The following is a 12655-nucleotide window of genomic DNA, read 5'->3' as shown; positions in this document are numbered from 1 at the left end:
AGAAGTTATTTCCAACTAGTTTATCATCAGTTTATAGGTCCATTTTAATGCCTAAATTACTATAGTGACAACAAAAACATATCTTCAAACTAAACAGAAATTAAATCTCAAACTAAATGTTCTGAATATATTTTGAGCAATACTACACTATAAAGTAGACCCTTCTATTGTCTATATCTCAGATTGCTGTATGTAACACATATAACATTGGTACTATTTTACTGTTACTATTAGTCAAAAAGTACTTACAAAATGGTCAAATAAATTTTAGAAAATGGTATTCTATTATTAGTATGATATAGGAAAGAAACTTCAGCAATCATGGTACATGGCTGTATGTGTCAGTGTGGCTAACGCTATTGCAGTTGGAGTGGCAAGGCGGCAATGTGTTGTCTTCTCTGATGCCCACTTTTGATTTCCTGTTTTCACAACAGGATGTTATCACCAAAGGAAGAATTTCTTTTCAGGATACTGTCCTGCCCTGAGTGGCAGTCTCTGGTGTTTAATAGACCAGAGCCAGAGCAAAACCTGTTCCCAGGGTTTATTGTCCTCTGTATCCTTCATAGACCTGAAGTGGCCTCTTTGGGTATAGCTAATTGAAGAATTGTTTTTACAAGGACTGTCACAAATGTGGAAGGGAAGTGGAAAATTATAACCTTTACTTTAGCTCATATTCCCTGAATTTTAATTGCTCCAATAAATGGCAATATGGATGTCATACAAAGCAAGGGATAACAAAACCCTGAAATCCTAGAAAAGGTTAATTGTACATTTAGAAGAGTGTAACCAATTAACTTGTGATCAGCTTTAGTGACTTCTTTTGATTTTACAATTAGGAAGTCCAAAATAGATGTTGATCTCCAATGAAGCTCTTACTCGCGTAGAATGCTGCATCAGTCATTATCATAGATGCAATCTGAAATAGAAATGAAATGCAAAAATATTAGCATTGTGTAGTACTTCAACTCAAGGATAAAGTTATTTGGTGTAATTGAATATAGCTATTGTATTATTTGAAAAGTTCAACGTACCATCACCAATATCATCGTAAATCTCTCCATCACTGTAAGTTAAGAAAATAAAAATAGCGTATTTAAGAATTGAGACATCGTATGTTACTATTTGCATGTAGATACAAAGTAGTGCAGCAGTGTGGTACAGACATGCTGTCAAGTAATTCATTTGATAATTAGGAAAGTGCAACCTTTGTGGTAATAGAACAGTGTCGAGCAAGATGATCAGGCCAAAGGATTTTCAGTGAAGGGCAGAGCTGGATACATTTCTTTCTAATGTGAAAGGCTTGCTTTATTAAAAGGTTGGGTTTTTTTAATTAAGTTTTTAAGTAGCTATTCTAACAAACTCATAGAGATATTTCCATTAAAAATGACTACACTTACTGATTTTTTTAAATGAAAATTGGAAAAGATGAGTAAAAAAAAAATCAGTATGCCCTTGAAATTCTGACTTGTTTCTGTACTTGGCAATGCCATAATGATTTTGGAGGACCAGCTTGTTACATGATGAATTTAGGTAATGTCTACAAATGATACATGCTCCATGAATAGGAATTGTCAAAATATGTCACTGAGATACATGAACAGGCCCACGGAAGCCAGTAAGGCTATTTTTATATATAAGTTAAATGTGAGTGTAAGTGTTTGCAGGCCTCAATTCTAAAAGTGACATCTGATGTGATATTTAAGAGTCTGACATAAAGGTCATTGAAGGAAATGGAAAGGCTCTGTCTGACGGGAGTTTTGGATTGGAACCTAAATGTTGAACTCCATGCAATTAATGGGAGCAACACTGAGCCAAATCTGATCAATCCCAGTAAGACTGAAATAAAAATAAATCCAAAGAAAAAATTAGTCCATTTTAATTAAACATTTGAAAATGGCATCAATACACTTAATCACATTAATGTGCAGTTCAGTAACAGATTCTAGTACCAATAATGCTTTATTTACGTAATTTTTCACGGTTTACAACAGTGTTTATGGTTAAGCAATGAGGAGTTGGGCCCTACAAAATTTCCAGCATGGATGTATATGACTAATTCTTGAGAAATCTAAATTCCATAAGAATGACTTAATTTACAGGACTAGAATAACATACTAAAATAATTACATTTCACTTTTATTTAACAAACAGTTTAGAACAAAATTCAGTAGTATAACAAATTTTTCAAGAAGATCACTTTGTACTTACTTCTGAACTAAATTGCTTCTCAGAACATAGCCATCTGTAAAATTGAAATATATATGTATTTAAGTTAAATTTAAATATTCATGTTATTTCTTCTGTTGCTAGCACTAGTGAAACGCAGTTTTTCTCTTTTATATATTTCAGATGGAAAGACATAATAGATGGATAACAAAGTACCATGGATATGTACTTGAGGAAAATTTTACTATGTCAAATTTTAACTTTAATTATTTGCTTGTTTAGTGTAACATGGTGCCTTGGATAGGGAATCAGAATACTACAGTGGCTCCAAGACTGGTTAGGTGTCTACTGTGCCAGGTGCTTTACATATTCATAAAATGTCATTTCTCTTGTTTCGTTGCACAAGTTTCCATTGTGTACAAAACTAGTGCTGAAAGGAGACAACAATAATAGAAGTTATGCAAGATTAGGTTTTCATCTTATATTTTACTTTCCTGATTGCATGAGAGGAGTGTGAAACAATAAATACTAACACAAAATACAGTTCAGTGCACAAACTATAACACAAAAATAAGGTAAAATAATAACCATGTAATAATATTTATAATAATAAATAACGTAAATATGTATGATTTCCTACAGGGACTAAAGTGCATGTACCAATACAAGATGTATATACCAATTAATTATAATTAACTGTAATTTTAAAAAAAATTGAATGTATCGTATTGGTAAGAACTGTTTATAAAGATACTGGAAATACCTTAGAAAAGCTACTCATTGGTAAATTATTCTATTACTCCGTTGCATTTCTAATGAAATCAGCTAAGACTACACATATTCTTCTTCAATGTATTTAATCTCTTGAAAAAATTTCTCACTGTCTTTGGTAGAAGATACCTACTAAAAATACTTGCCCAAGCAAAAAGAAAACTGTAACATTTCATATTTGTAGGTAAACGTTAGTATGTTGGTACAAAATTGACCAACCTAGTGGCTGCCTATGGTGCAGTGACTACCTCAGTGGACAAGGGAAGAGCTACGGATGTCCTCTCTCTGGATTTCTGTAAGGCCTTTGGCACAGTCTCCCACAACATCCTTCTTGCTAAATCGGAGAGAGATGGATTTGATGGGTGGACTGTTCCGCGGGTGAGGAACTGGTTGAATGGCTGCATCCAGAGGGTAGTGGTCAATGGCTCAAAGTCCAGATGGAGACTGGTGACAAGCGGCGTCCCTCAGGGGTCCGTGCTGGGACCAGTGCTGTTTAGTATCTTCATCAGTGACATAGATGGTGGGATTGGGTGCACCCTCAGCAAGTTTGCAGATGACACCAAGCTGAATGGTGCAGCTGACATGCCTGAGGGACGGGATGCCATCCAGAGGGACCTGGACAAGCTTGAGAAGTGGATCCATGTGAATCTCATGAGGTTCAACAAAGGCAAGTGCAAGGTGCTGCACCTGGGTCAGGGCAACCCCTGGTATCAACACAGGCTGGGGGATGAAGGGATTGAGAGCAGCCCTGCCGAGAAGGACTTGGGGGTGCTGATGGATGGAAAGCTGGACATGAGCTGGCAACGTGAGCTCACAACCCAGAAAGCCAACTGTATCCTGGGCTGCATCAAGAGAAGTGTGGCCAGCAGGTGGAGGGAGGTGATCTCCCCCTCTACTCTGCTCTGGTGAGACCCCACCTGCAGTCCTGTGTTCAGCTCTGAGGCCCCCAGCATGAGAAAGACGTGGACCTGCTCAACTGGGTCCAGAGGGGGGCCACAAAAATGATCAGGGGGCTGGAGCACCTCCCCTGTGAGGACAGGCTGAGAGAGTTGGGGTTGTTCAGCCTGGAGAAGAGAAGGCTCCGGGGAGACCTTATAGGGGCTTCACAGTACTTAAAGGGGGCCTAGAAGAAAGACGGGGGCAATCTTTTAGCAGGGCCTGCAGCGACAGGACAAGGGGTAAGCAATGGTTTTAAATTAAAGAAGGGCAGATTTAGGCTAGATGTAAGGAAGAAATTGTTTATGGTGAGGTTAATGAAACACTGGAACAGGTTTCCCAGACAGGTGCTAGAAGCCCCATCCCTGGAAACAGTCAAAGTCAGGTTGGATGGGGCTCTGAGCAACCTGATCCAGCTAAAGATGTCCTTGCTCACTGCAGATTGGACTAGATGACCTTTAAAGGTCACTTCCAGCCCAAACTATTCTATAATTCTATGAAAATTAGGACAGTTCTAAAGGAGAAAAGTGATCATGTGTTATAGTTGATATTACTATTAAGTTTCATTCTTTTATTCATTAGGAGGCCCACATTGTCACACTAAAATGACAGTTTTTAGAAATTCATACACAGTTCATAGGTTTTAGAATAAATTTGTTAGCTTGACTTGTAAAGGTCCTTGAATTCTTGGGGCTGCTACTGCTTTATGTACTTAGAGTAACCATAATGTAATACAGAAATGATCAGTTTTCTGCTAGTATTTCTGGTGGCAATCCTTCAGGTCAGTCTAGCAGAATCCCCAGATCCTACTGTTTTACCTTAAGGAATCGTTCTTCCTTCACATGAATTTTTCTCTTCTGGTATATGAAAGTATCTCTTCGTTTTTTAAATGCACGGTAATGTCCAGCTAAAGAATCTCATCTTTTTTGTTAAGCCTTTTTTACATCCAGGCCCTAATTTTATTCTAACTGAAATGGCCCTTTCAAGGTCTGTAACTTGCCCTTGTAAATTGGCATCAGACACAATGGGCTAGTACAATTCACAAAAGCTGCTGCATTATCGCAGTCTTCAGCTGGCCGATGTTTTGATATATAAAAATTCTATTATAACTTTTGCCTGCTGAAAATGTTAAACTGCAGGTAATCTTCAATAGTCAAAGAACCCAGTGCTGCAGATTTTCAGTCATCTACATATTCTCTCAGGCTGATTGCAAGTCGATACACGTAGGGAAAGCTCTGTCTATTCAGAATATTCTTAGCCTGATTGTCTTTCCTCAGATTTTATTATCTGGGATAAATTCATGGAAATCAATTTTTTTTAAAAAAAGATGTAATCTTTTAAAAATTCTCTTAAAGTAGAGTCCAATAATTTCCAGGACTCCTGAAGTCTCCTGGGAATTATTTAAAATCATTTGGCTAATCTAATCTTTTCTGTTTCTTCTTTTAATTTTCTCACATGAAATATAAGAATACAAAATTTCTTTGCTTACATGGTGTGTAAACACAGTGTGCTTGCAAGCCAGACATGCATGTGACAGTCCTTCTACCACTGTAAAACATAATCTAGGTTCTTCTGACGGTCCCTGCTCTCTAGATATGTAGAATATACAGCCCCTGCTGATCTCACACTCTTTCAAATTTACTAATCCAAAATTACACATCCAAAGTTTCAGTTTCTAACAAATTTATTCATATTTATGTGGCTTCCATAATAGGGAATAAGGCAGCAGGTCAGCACACCGCATCTTTGTTACTTAGCACCACTGAAAGCTAGGACACATCAGGCCAGATGCTCTCTGACAGCATAAAGGGAGCTTGGAGAGGACACAACTTAATTTTTCAGTCACTGAAGTCCATTTATATCCAAAAGTTTAAGCAAAATCTCTGAAAGTGAATTGAAGGGTTTTGTCTATTTCAAAAGGTAGGTAGGTCAGACCAAGACAACAGTAAGAAATATTTGAGAAGGTAAATCAGAATCAGTTCCTTGTTTCACTTTTGACATTTCAAATAATTTCATAACAATTAAAAATAAGTGTTAGCAGAATACGTCCCTGAGATTGTCAGCCCTTGCTTAAAAAAGGTGAAAAGACATTTTAATATAACCTGTAATTTTAAGTGCTGATAGAGGCATGAAGCTATGGAAGTGCTTCATGAGTTAACAACCAAATGGAAGAATTCATGTGCAAGACAGTAACAAAAACTTCTTTAATTGTTGATTTTCAGTCTATTTGTCCTTCGAAAAGTTAAACCATACCTTTAAACATGAGGAACTAGGGCAACTAGAGCAAATAACCAAAACTGTCATAGACTTAACTAAAGTAGGATGCAAACTTCACTAATTAATGTGAAAACTGAGAGATCTATTCAGAGGTTTTCAGGAAGGATATTTTTATTTGTTTTTCTCTTTTATGCATAGCAAAGCAGTAACTCCTGTCACTGTTTGAAAGGCTTTGAAGACTATGTGTGGAAAACAGCCAACATGAACTACTTTCTGCTTTGTTATTCGCTTGATTCAAAAAATGTGGCATTGAAAGCTGCTTTTTGGGAAGTGGCTAGAGTAGTGCAACCCATATTTTGAAAAACATGTTGTTAGGCACAAGAAATTTCTCTTCACCCTGCAGGCCTGCCAGGAAGAAGGCTGTGCTCCAGACTGTAACAGTTGAGTGTAGAGGGAAAGAAAATCGAAGGAAAGTGACTGAATCCCCTTCAGAGGTTTATGGCATTGGACTGTCTTCTGCATAGGTCAGAAGTAAAAAATAAATAAAGGTGAGCAGAACGATGCTGCTACTTTGAATGTAGTCTGTTCCTGTACAAAGTGAATTTTCATAAGGAGACATGAAAAGTATTGAACAGAAGCACATTAAGAAATCTAAACCAACAGCAGATGGTCCAGACTTCTCCAAAAACCCAAAATCTTCTGCCAATGCACACCCTGGCCAAGGGTTTCGAAGAAATACTGAAAGGCCTCACACAGCTCCCAAAACAAGCAGGCATGCCAGCGAGGACATAAGTCTCCTAAGCAGTTTCCCTCCCAGCCTGCTGAAAGGTTTAAACTCCATCTGTGGCAATCCAAAGTAAGAATATTGTTATTGATTTTCCCTTGGCTGCAATCAATGGGCGAGTGCTTCCCAGAGGTGCAGCAAGGGTTTTACTTTTATTAGATTCTGTGGGGTACCATAGTTATACTCTTTTTGGCAAATAGAGGGCGACAGAAGCAAGAAAAACGTCTGCTAATCTTAGTTGATGCAAAGCAAGATTTACATAACTAAGTTGTCCTTTTTCTCACATTTGCTATCGGAGTTTTGTTTTGTTTTGTTTTGTTTTGTTTTAAGGCAAGCTATTCTTAAAACATAATAATAAATTAACAATAATCTATCTCTTGTCAACCACCAGCCAAGGAAAAAGTAGCCTCTGCTTTAATATGACCGGGAAGAGGGTTTTTTACACATCCTGCCTTAACCATTCTCTGACAATTTGATTTGTATGAGAGCTTTTTAATAAAACTTACATTTTCCTTCTTCGTTCCTGCACAGGACCTTGGTATCATCTGTACTTTCTATAATTTCAAGAGACTCCCCTGGTTTAACTTGTAAGTCTTTAGATCCCCATCTTCTCTGGGGCAAATCCTTGACTGCAGTGGTAGAGTAAAGAACTTTAATTTCACCTTCAAACTGCAAAAATAAAATGAAGAGATGTTGGTTAAAAACCATCGACGTAAAGCTTATGATCACTTTTTAGTCCAATATATTCCCATTTATTACCAAATATTTGAAAATTAGGCAAATAATTGTTTATGCTGTGCAGTATGTGCCCATGCTTGCCATTTGGACTTGACGAGTGCTAAGATCACTATTTTTACAAGTAGCTATACTTTATCTTTCAGAGGCAAAATAATGGATCATTTAGAAATTGGGGGATACAAATTAGAGGACACCATACAAATATTGTAGTCTTTGTATTTCATGTGAACAAAACTTACTTTGAACTTTTTTCTGAACTCTATCTCTTCTTTTTCCATCTTTTTAAGCTTTTGTGCATCCTTTTCATCTGCTTTATGTTTTCCACGGCTTGCTGATTTTGATGAACTAACATAAGAGGTTACAGATAAAAGCAAAATTAGCAACACATCTGAGATATTGACAACCTTCCTCATAATTTTAGTGAAAGGGGTTTTGCCTTCATGTGTCTTTAGTATGTTTTTGTTGCTCTACAAAACCAATATGGATAATACAACACAGATTTGATTCCAAAAGAAATAAAAAGTTGGGGTTGTCTTTCCTGCTTTTATCTTTTAATGACTTCTGATGTTAATATATCTGTCATGTAGGTGAATATAAAAATTTTTTTGAAGTTTCTGTCTGCTACAGAAATAAGAAATTTACATCTACCAAAAATAGTTTAGGTAAACAATACCCATCACTTTAGAACCTCTAGGTAAGGCACAATTTTTGTGAAGTCTATATATCTTTGGGCTATAGGCTGTATAACATATGTCCTGCTGTGGAGGCAGCTGAAATATCTTAGCCTTTTGTAGAGTAGCTGTGTTAGTCCTTTGTGCCTATAGAAGACCTTGCTACACCAGAGAATATTAAAAGACATGTTTCGAGTTCTGTTGTTTCTTCTACATCCCTGAAACTGTTGACCCATGCCAATGAGTAAGGAAGGGTTTCATGCTCTAATTCCCCTCTGATGCTCTACCTGGGATTTCAAAGGCTAAATCTACTTTTTGATCCTTTGACCTAGACAGGCTGGAGAGCTGGACAGGGAGAAGTTTAATGAAATACAGCAAGGGCAAGTGTAGAGTCTTGCCTCTGGGAAAGAACAACCCCGTGTACCAGTATAGGCTGGGGACTGAGCTGTTAGAGAGTAGCGTAGGGGAAAGGGTCCTGGGGGTCCTGGTGGACAGCAGGGTGGCCATGAGCCAGCAATGTGCCCTCGTTGCCAAGAAGGCCAGTGGTGTCCTGGGGTGTATTAGAAGGGGTGTGGTCAGTAGGTCGAGAGAGGTTCTCCTCCCCCTCTACTCTGCCCTGGTGAGACCCCATCGGGAATAGTGCGGCAGTTCTGGGCCCCTCAGGTCAAGAAGGACAAGGAACTGCCTGAAAGAGTCCAGCGCAGAGCCACAGAGATGATGAAGGGGGTGGAACATCTCCCTTCTGATGAAAGGCTGAGGGGGCTGGGGCTCTTCAGCTTGAGGGAGAGGAGACTGAGGGGTGACGTCATTCATGTTTAGAAATACGTAAAGGGTGAGTGTCAGGAGGATGGAGCCAGGCTGTCCTCGGTGATGTCCAATGATATGACAAGGGGCAACGGGTGCAAGCTGGAGCACAGGAGGTTCCACATTAACATAAGGAAAAACTTTTTCACTGTGAGGGTGATAGAGCCCTGGAACAGTCTGCCCAGGGAGGTTGTGGAGTTTCCTTCTCTGGAGACATTCAAAACCCGCCTGGGCATGTTCCTGTGTGATCTTCTCTAGGTGGTCCTGCTCTGGCATGGGGGGTTGGACTAGATGGTCTTTGAGGTCCCTTCCAACCCCTAACGTTCTGTGATTCTTTGATTCCTGGTCCCTGTAGGAGTTGTAGATGACAGTTTCACTGATGATGAATGTATGTATGTTGTGAACTAACCTAGATTTAGGTTAGGAGGGTCATGTCTTTTCCTTTGGACACAGAGTTCAAAGAGCTCTCTTTGTTTTAATGCCTCCAGCCTAGATTATTGCAGTGCATGCTGTAGCTCCACCTGAGTGGAGTTAGTGACAGCAGAATGTGACATACTGCAGTCATCTTCACAGATGCATCTGTGCATGTAACACATCTGTGCTCCAGAGATGGCCGTAACTTCCTCATCCAGGGAGAAAAGTTTTCCAAGTTGAACTTTACACCTCCAGATGTGTTTCATACTTATAACATAGGACACTATCTCCTTTTCTTTTGAAATACTGCAGCAGCTGAGGTCAAGTACTTATCCAAACAGTCCCCAAATTTTGGTAGGAAGAGGACTGCATACGGAGAATGTACACAGAAGTAATTTTAGACCATGCATTCATTTCTACCTCTTGTCCATAAGGGACAGAATTTGTTGAATTTCAAAGCATACTTATTTACTCTATAGTCTAATTATTATTTCAATCTTAAATGGAGGCAGGGAGCATTCAGTTGCCATTGCCAACAGTAGGGTTACGAGAAATACAAAATCTGACAACACCAATTAAAGCATACATAGTAGCAATCTGCCTCTAGTAAATACTTTGGAAATGTTTTACAGTGTATTACATATTTCTAATCAGGGGAGTAATTCCCATTTTCACTTGCTTGAGTTCAGGTGGTGGAGGAGGGAAGTCTGAAGAGTCTACGTCGTCATAAACATCATTGTCTCCGCAATCTGAAACAACAGTGTTTAAAGGAATGGAAAATTATTATGCAATCCTTTGAGCAGTGAATACATTGTCTTACAATCTATGGTAGTGTAGCTAAGTTGACAAGAAATTGTGGCAAGTACTGTAGTCTTTTACCGTCTATAGTAACTGTGGGTTCTCTGTTTTGCACAATCTACTGTTCAAAACAAACACCAGCCAACCCTTTCAGAATGAGACTCTTATTAATAATAATAGGTATTCACTGATACTTTAATCTTCTTAAGCTGAAGCAAGTTTTAGCACATGTTGGCTAATGCAATAGCCTTTAATCTTCATTTTAATTAGTCCATTTCCCACTGTGTTGCATCAAAGTATATTTTTGGAGTTTGATTTTAGTGTACACTTAGGCACTTCTATAGCACTCTCGTCAATGCAACGTTGCTTAGAAGTGGATATTAGTTTTTAAGCCATCATGCAATGCCGAAGCAGTGAAAAGTATTCTTACCCCAATAATATACTTTGAATCACGTTCAGCGTATTTGTAGAGAGGAAGCTATTGTTCAACTCATCAAATCAATGGCTAGAAAAATCACAGTGGGGAGAAAAGGCTTAGAACTTAGTTCAGGCAACAGCCTCAAAAATTGTAAGAACTTGCTTTTTATTCCATGTCTGAGCTGATATTTATGAATATATGTTATCTTACAAAGACACTGCAAGTGATAAAAATAACCACAAGCCTGTCTTTTTACTTTTGAAGTCTTGCGTTAAATGCTTCTTTCCAAGTGTATCTGCTCATACTTAATGTCAAATAAAATGAACTAGCGGAAACCTCACACAGAAAAATCGTAACTTCTTAAAAAATACATTAAATTGTTTTCTAGAGCTCTTGAAATGTGTGTGTATCTCCTTGTCTGTGGCCAAATCAGTCATAATATTTGAAATTTATTTGCTGGAACTGGGTAAGCAATGGGAAATCCTGTTTCCTTCCTTGGATGTATTTTTGTGACTAGCGTGATACAGAGTAATGCATACAGAAAAAAGGATCAGGAATCAATATGGAGACTGAACAATAGGCTATTAATTACCTTTTCCAAACTGCTTTGTTGAAGGATACATGCTGGAAAAAAAAGATGCGTATTAAGTATTTATTTCACATTAATATGCATTTGTGTCATTTAAATAATTTAAAAACCTTGTAACAGAAGGGCTCCAAGTAATTTCCAGACATTTTGAAGCCTCACTGACACCAGCAATACTCATGGACTAAATGTCTTTTTACCCCTAAATCAAAGTTAACTGGTTCAGAACTGAATGAGAGAACATGGTGGTAAAAACACCAATTGCTCATCTAACCTCTGGGCAAGATGGGTAGAAGACAATCTTTGCATTTTTCTGTTTGGCATCCTATTCCTAAAATTTGGATTAATGGGACTGGATTTGTCTCAGCTACAGTTTATCTCAGCCACATTGCACTGGTGAGCAAGGTACACTCCAGCTGAGGATACAGCAAACTTACATCACAAGGGTGGCACAAAGATGATGCATTATTTTCATGCTCTTCACAAAAAAAAAAAAAAAATTGGTATATTTTAATTATCAGAGTTATGCAACAAATACAGCTTGGTAAGAGAATAATTATATTATGCAGGTGAAAAGAAAGGAGGTCAGTGGTTTTGCAGGAAAGTATCATCCTGAGCTGCAATTTGATGCAGGATTCATTAGGCTGCTGTGAGAACACGTTAGTAGCATGTGATCAATGCTTTATTAGAATTAGTTAATGTACACTGTGATTTCCTGGCAGACTCTTACAACAAATCTCCATTATCTTCTGCCCCATTGACTTTGGTTGTTTTTTCTCGTACACTTTTCTTTTTGTCACCTTTGACCTTTAGCCTCTTCAAGATTCCCCAGGACCAGATAGTCTTATCTTCATCCTGCGATACAGACCTTTGGAGCATGCATGCAATTATCACAATGTAAAATGTAACATTCTTTATAAAAGGTCCAGTTTAAATTCCCCATTGATGCACATGATTCTTATGAATACCAACAATGTATATACCACAGGGTGAGCATAGTTACCTAAATGCTAAACACTAAAATGCTCAACTAGAAATATGTATGCTAGGTCATTTGTAGATACTGAGATATATTTGTAGGTATAGATACTAATCTAGTAGCTTACTGTTTTCATGTTGTTACTCAGCAAGCTAGCATTTTAGTGTGTTATTTTGATTTCAGAGCTATTCTGTTTAGTTGGGGCTTTGGGGATTTTCATGATTGCAGCTGCTTTTGCTGACGTACCAAAATTAATTACAGAACGAAACGTCTCCAACGGACCAAAGAATCCTTTTTTTTTTAGCTTCATGAATTCATCCTGATGTATACCCACTTGTTGATCATCCTAATACTTGCTAATTATTATGCCTAA

At 38.0% G+C, this 12655-nt stretch overlaps 1 protein-coding gene across 1 annotated transcript in view; it reads right to left on the bottom strand.

The window, feature by feature from the left end:
* Positions 1-292: 292 nt before the first annotated feature.
* The window catches only part of FYB1 (FYN binding protein 1), a 43739-nt gene continuing 31376 nt past the window's right edge, over positions 293-12655 (bottom strand). Inside the window, exons 11-18 of the mRNA XM_086479290.1 lie at positions 12034-12171; positions 11310-11341; positions 10142-10250; positions 7852-7957; positions 7381-7543; positions 2209-2242; positions 1032-1063; positions 293-916 (exon numbers count right to left, since the gene is read on the bottom strand). Of these exons, the coding sequence (XP_086335416.1) occupies positions 894-916; positions 1032-1063; positions 2209-2242; positions 7381-7543; positions 7852-7957; positions 10142-10250; positions 11310-11341; positions 12034-12171 (637 nt within the window). The 3' untranslated portion in view covers positions 293-893. The remainder of the gene's footprint in view (positions 917-1031; positions 1064-2208; positions 2243-7380; positions 7544-7851; positions 7958-10141; positions 10251-11309; positions 11342-12033; positions 12172-12655) is intronic.

The sequence above is a fragment of the Leptosomus discolor genome, chromosome Z, assembly GCF_034619465.1.
Source record: "Leptosomus discolor isolate bLepDis1 chromosome Z, bLepDis1.hap2, whole genome shotgun sequence".
NCBI lineage: Eukaryota > Metazoa > Chordata > Aves > Leptosomiformes > Leptosomidae > Leptosomus > Leptosomus discolor.
The sequence above is the reverse complement of the archived record's forward strand: the minus strand, read 5'-3'. Positions and strand labels throughout refer to the sequence as shown.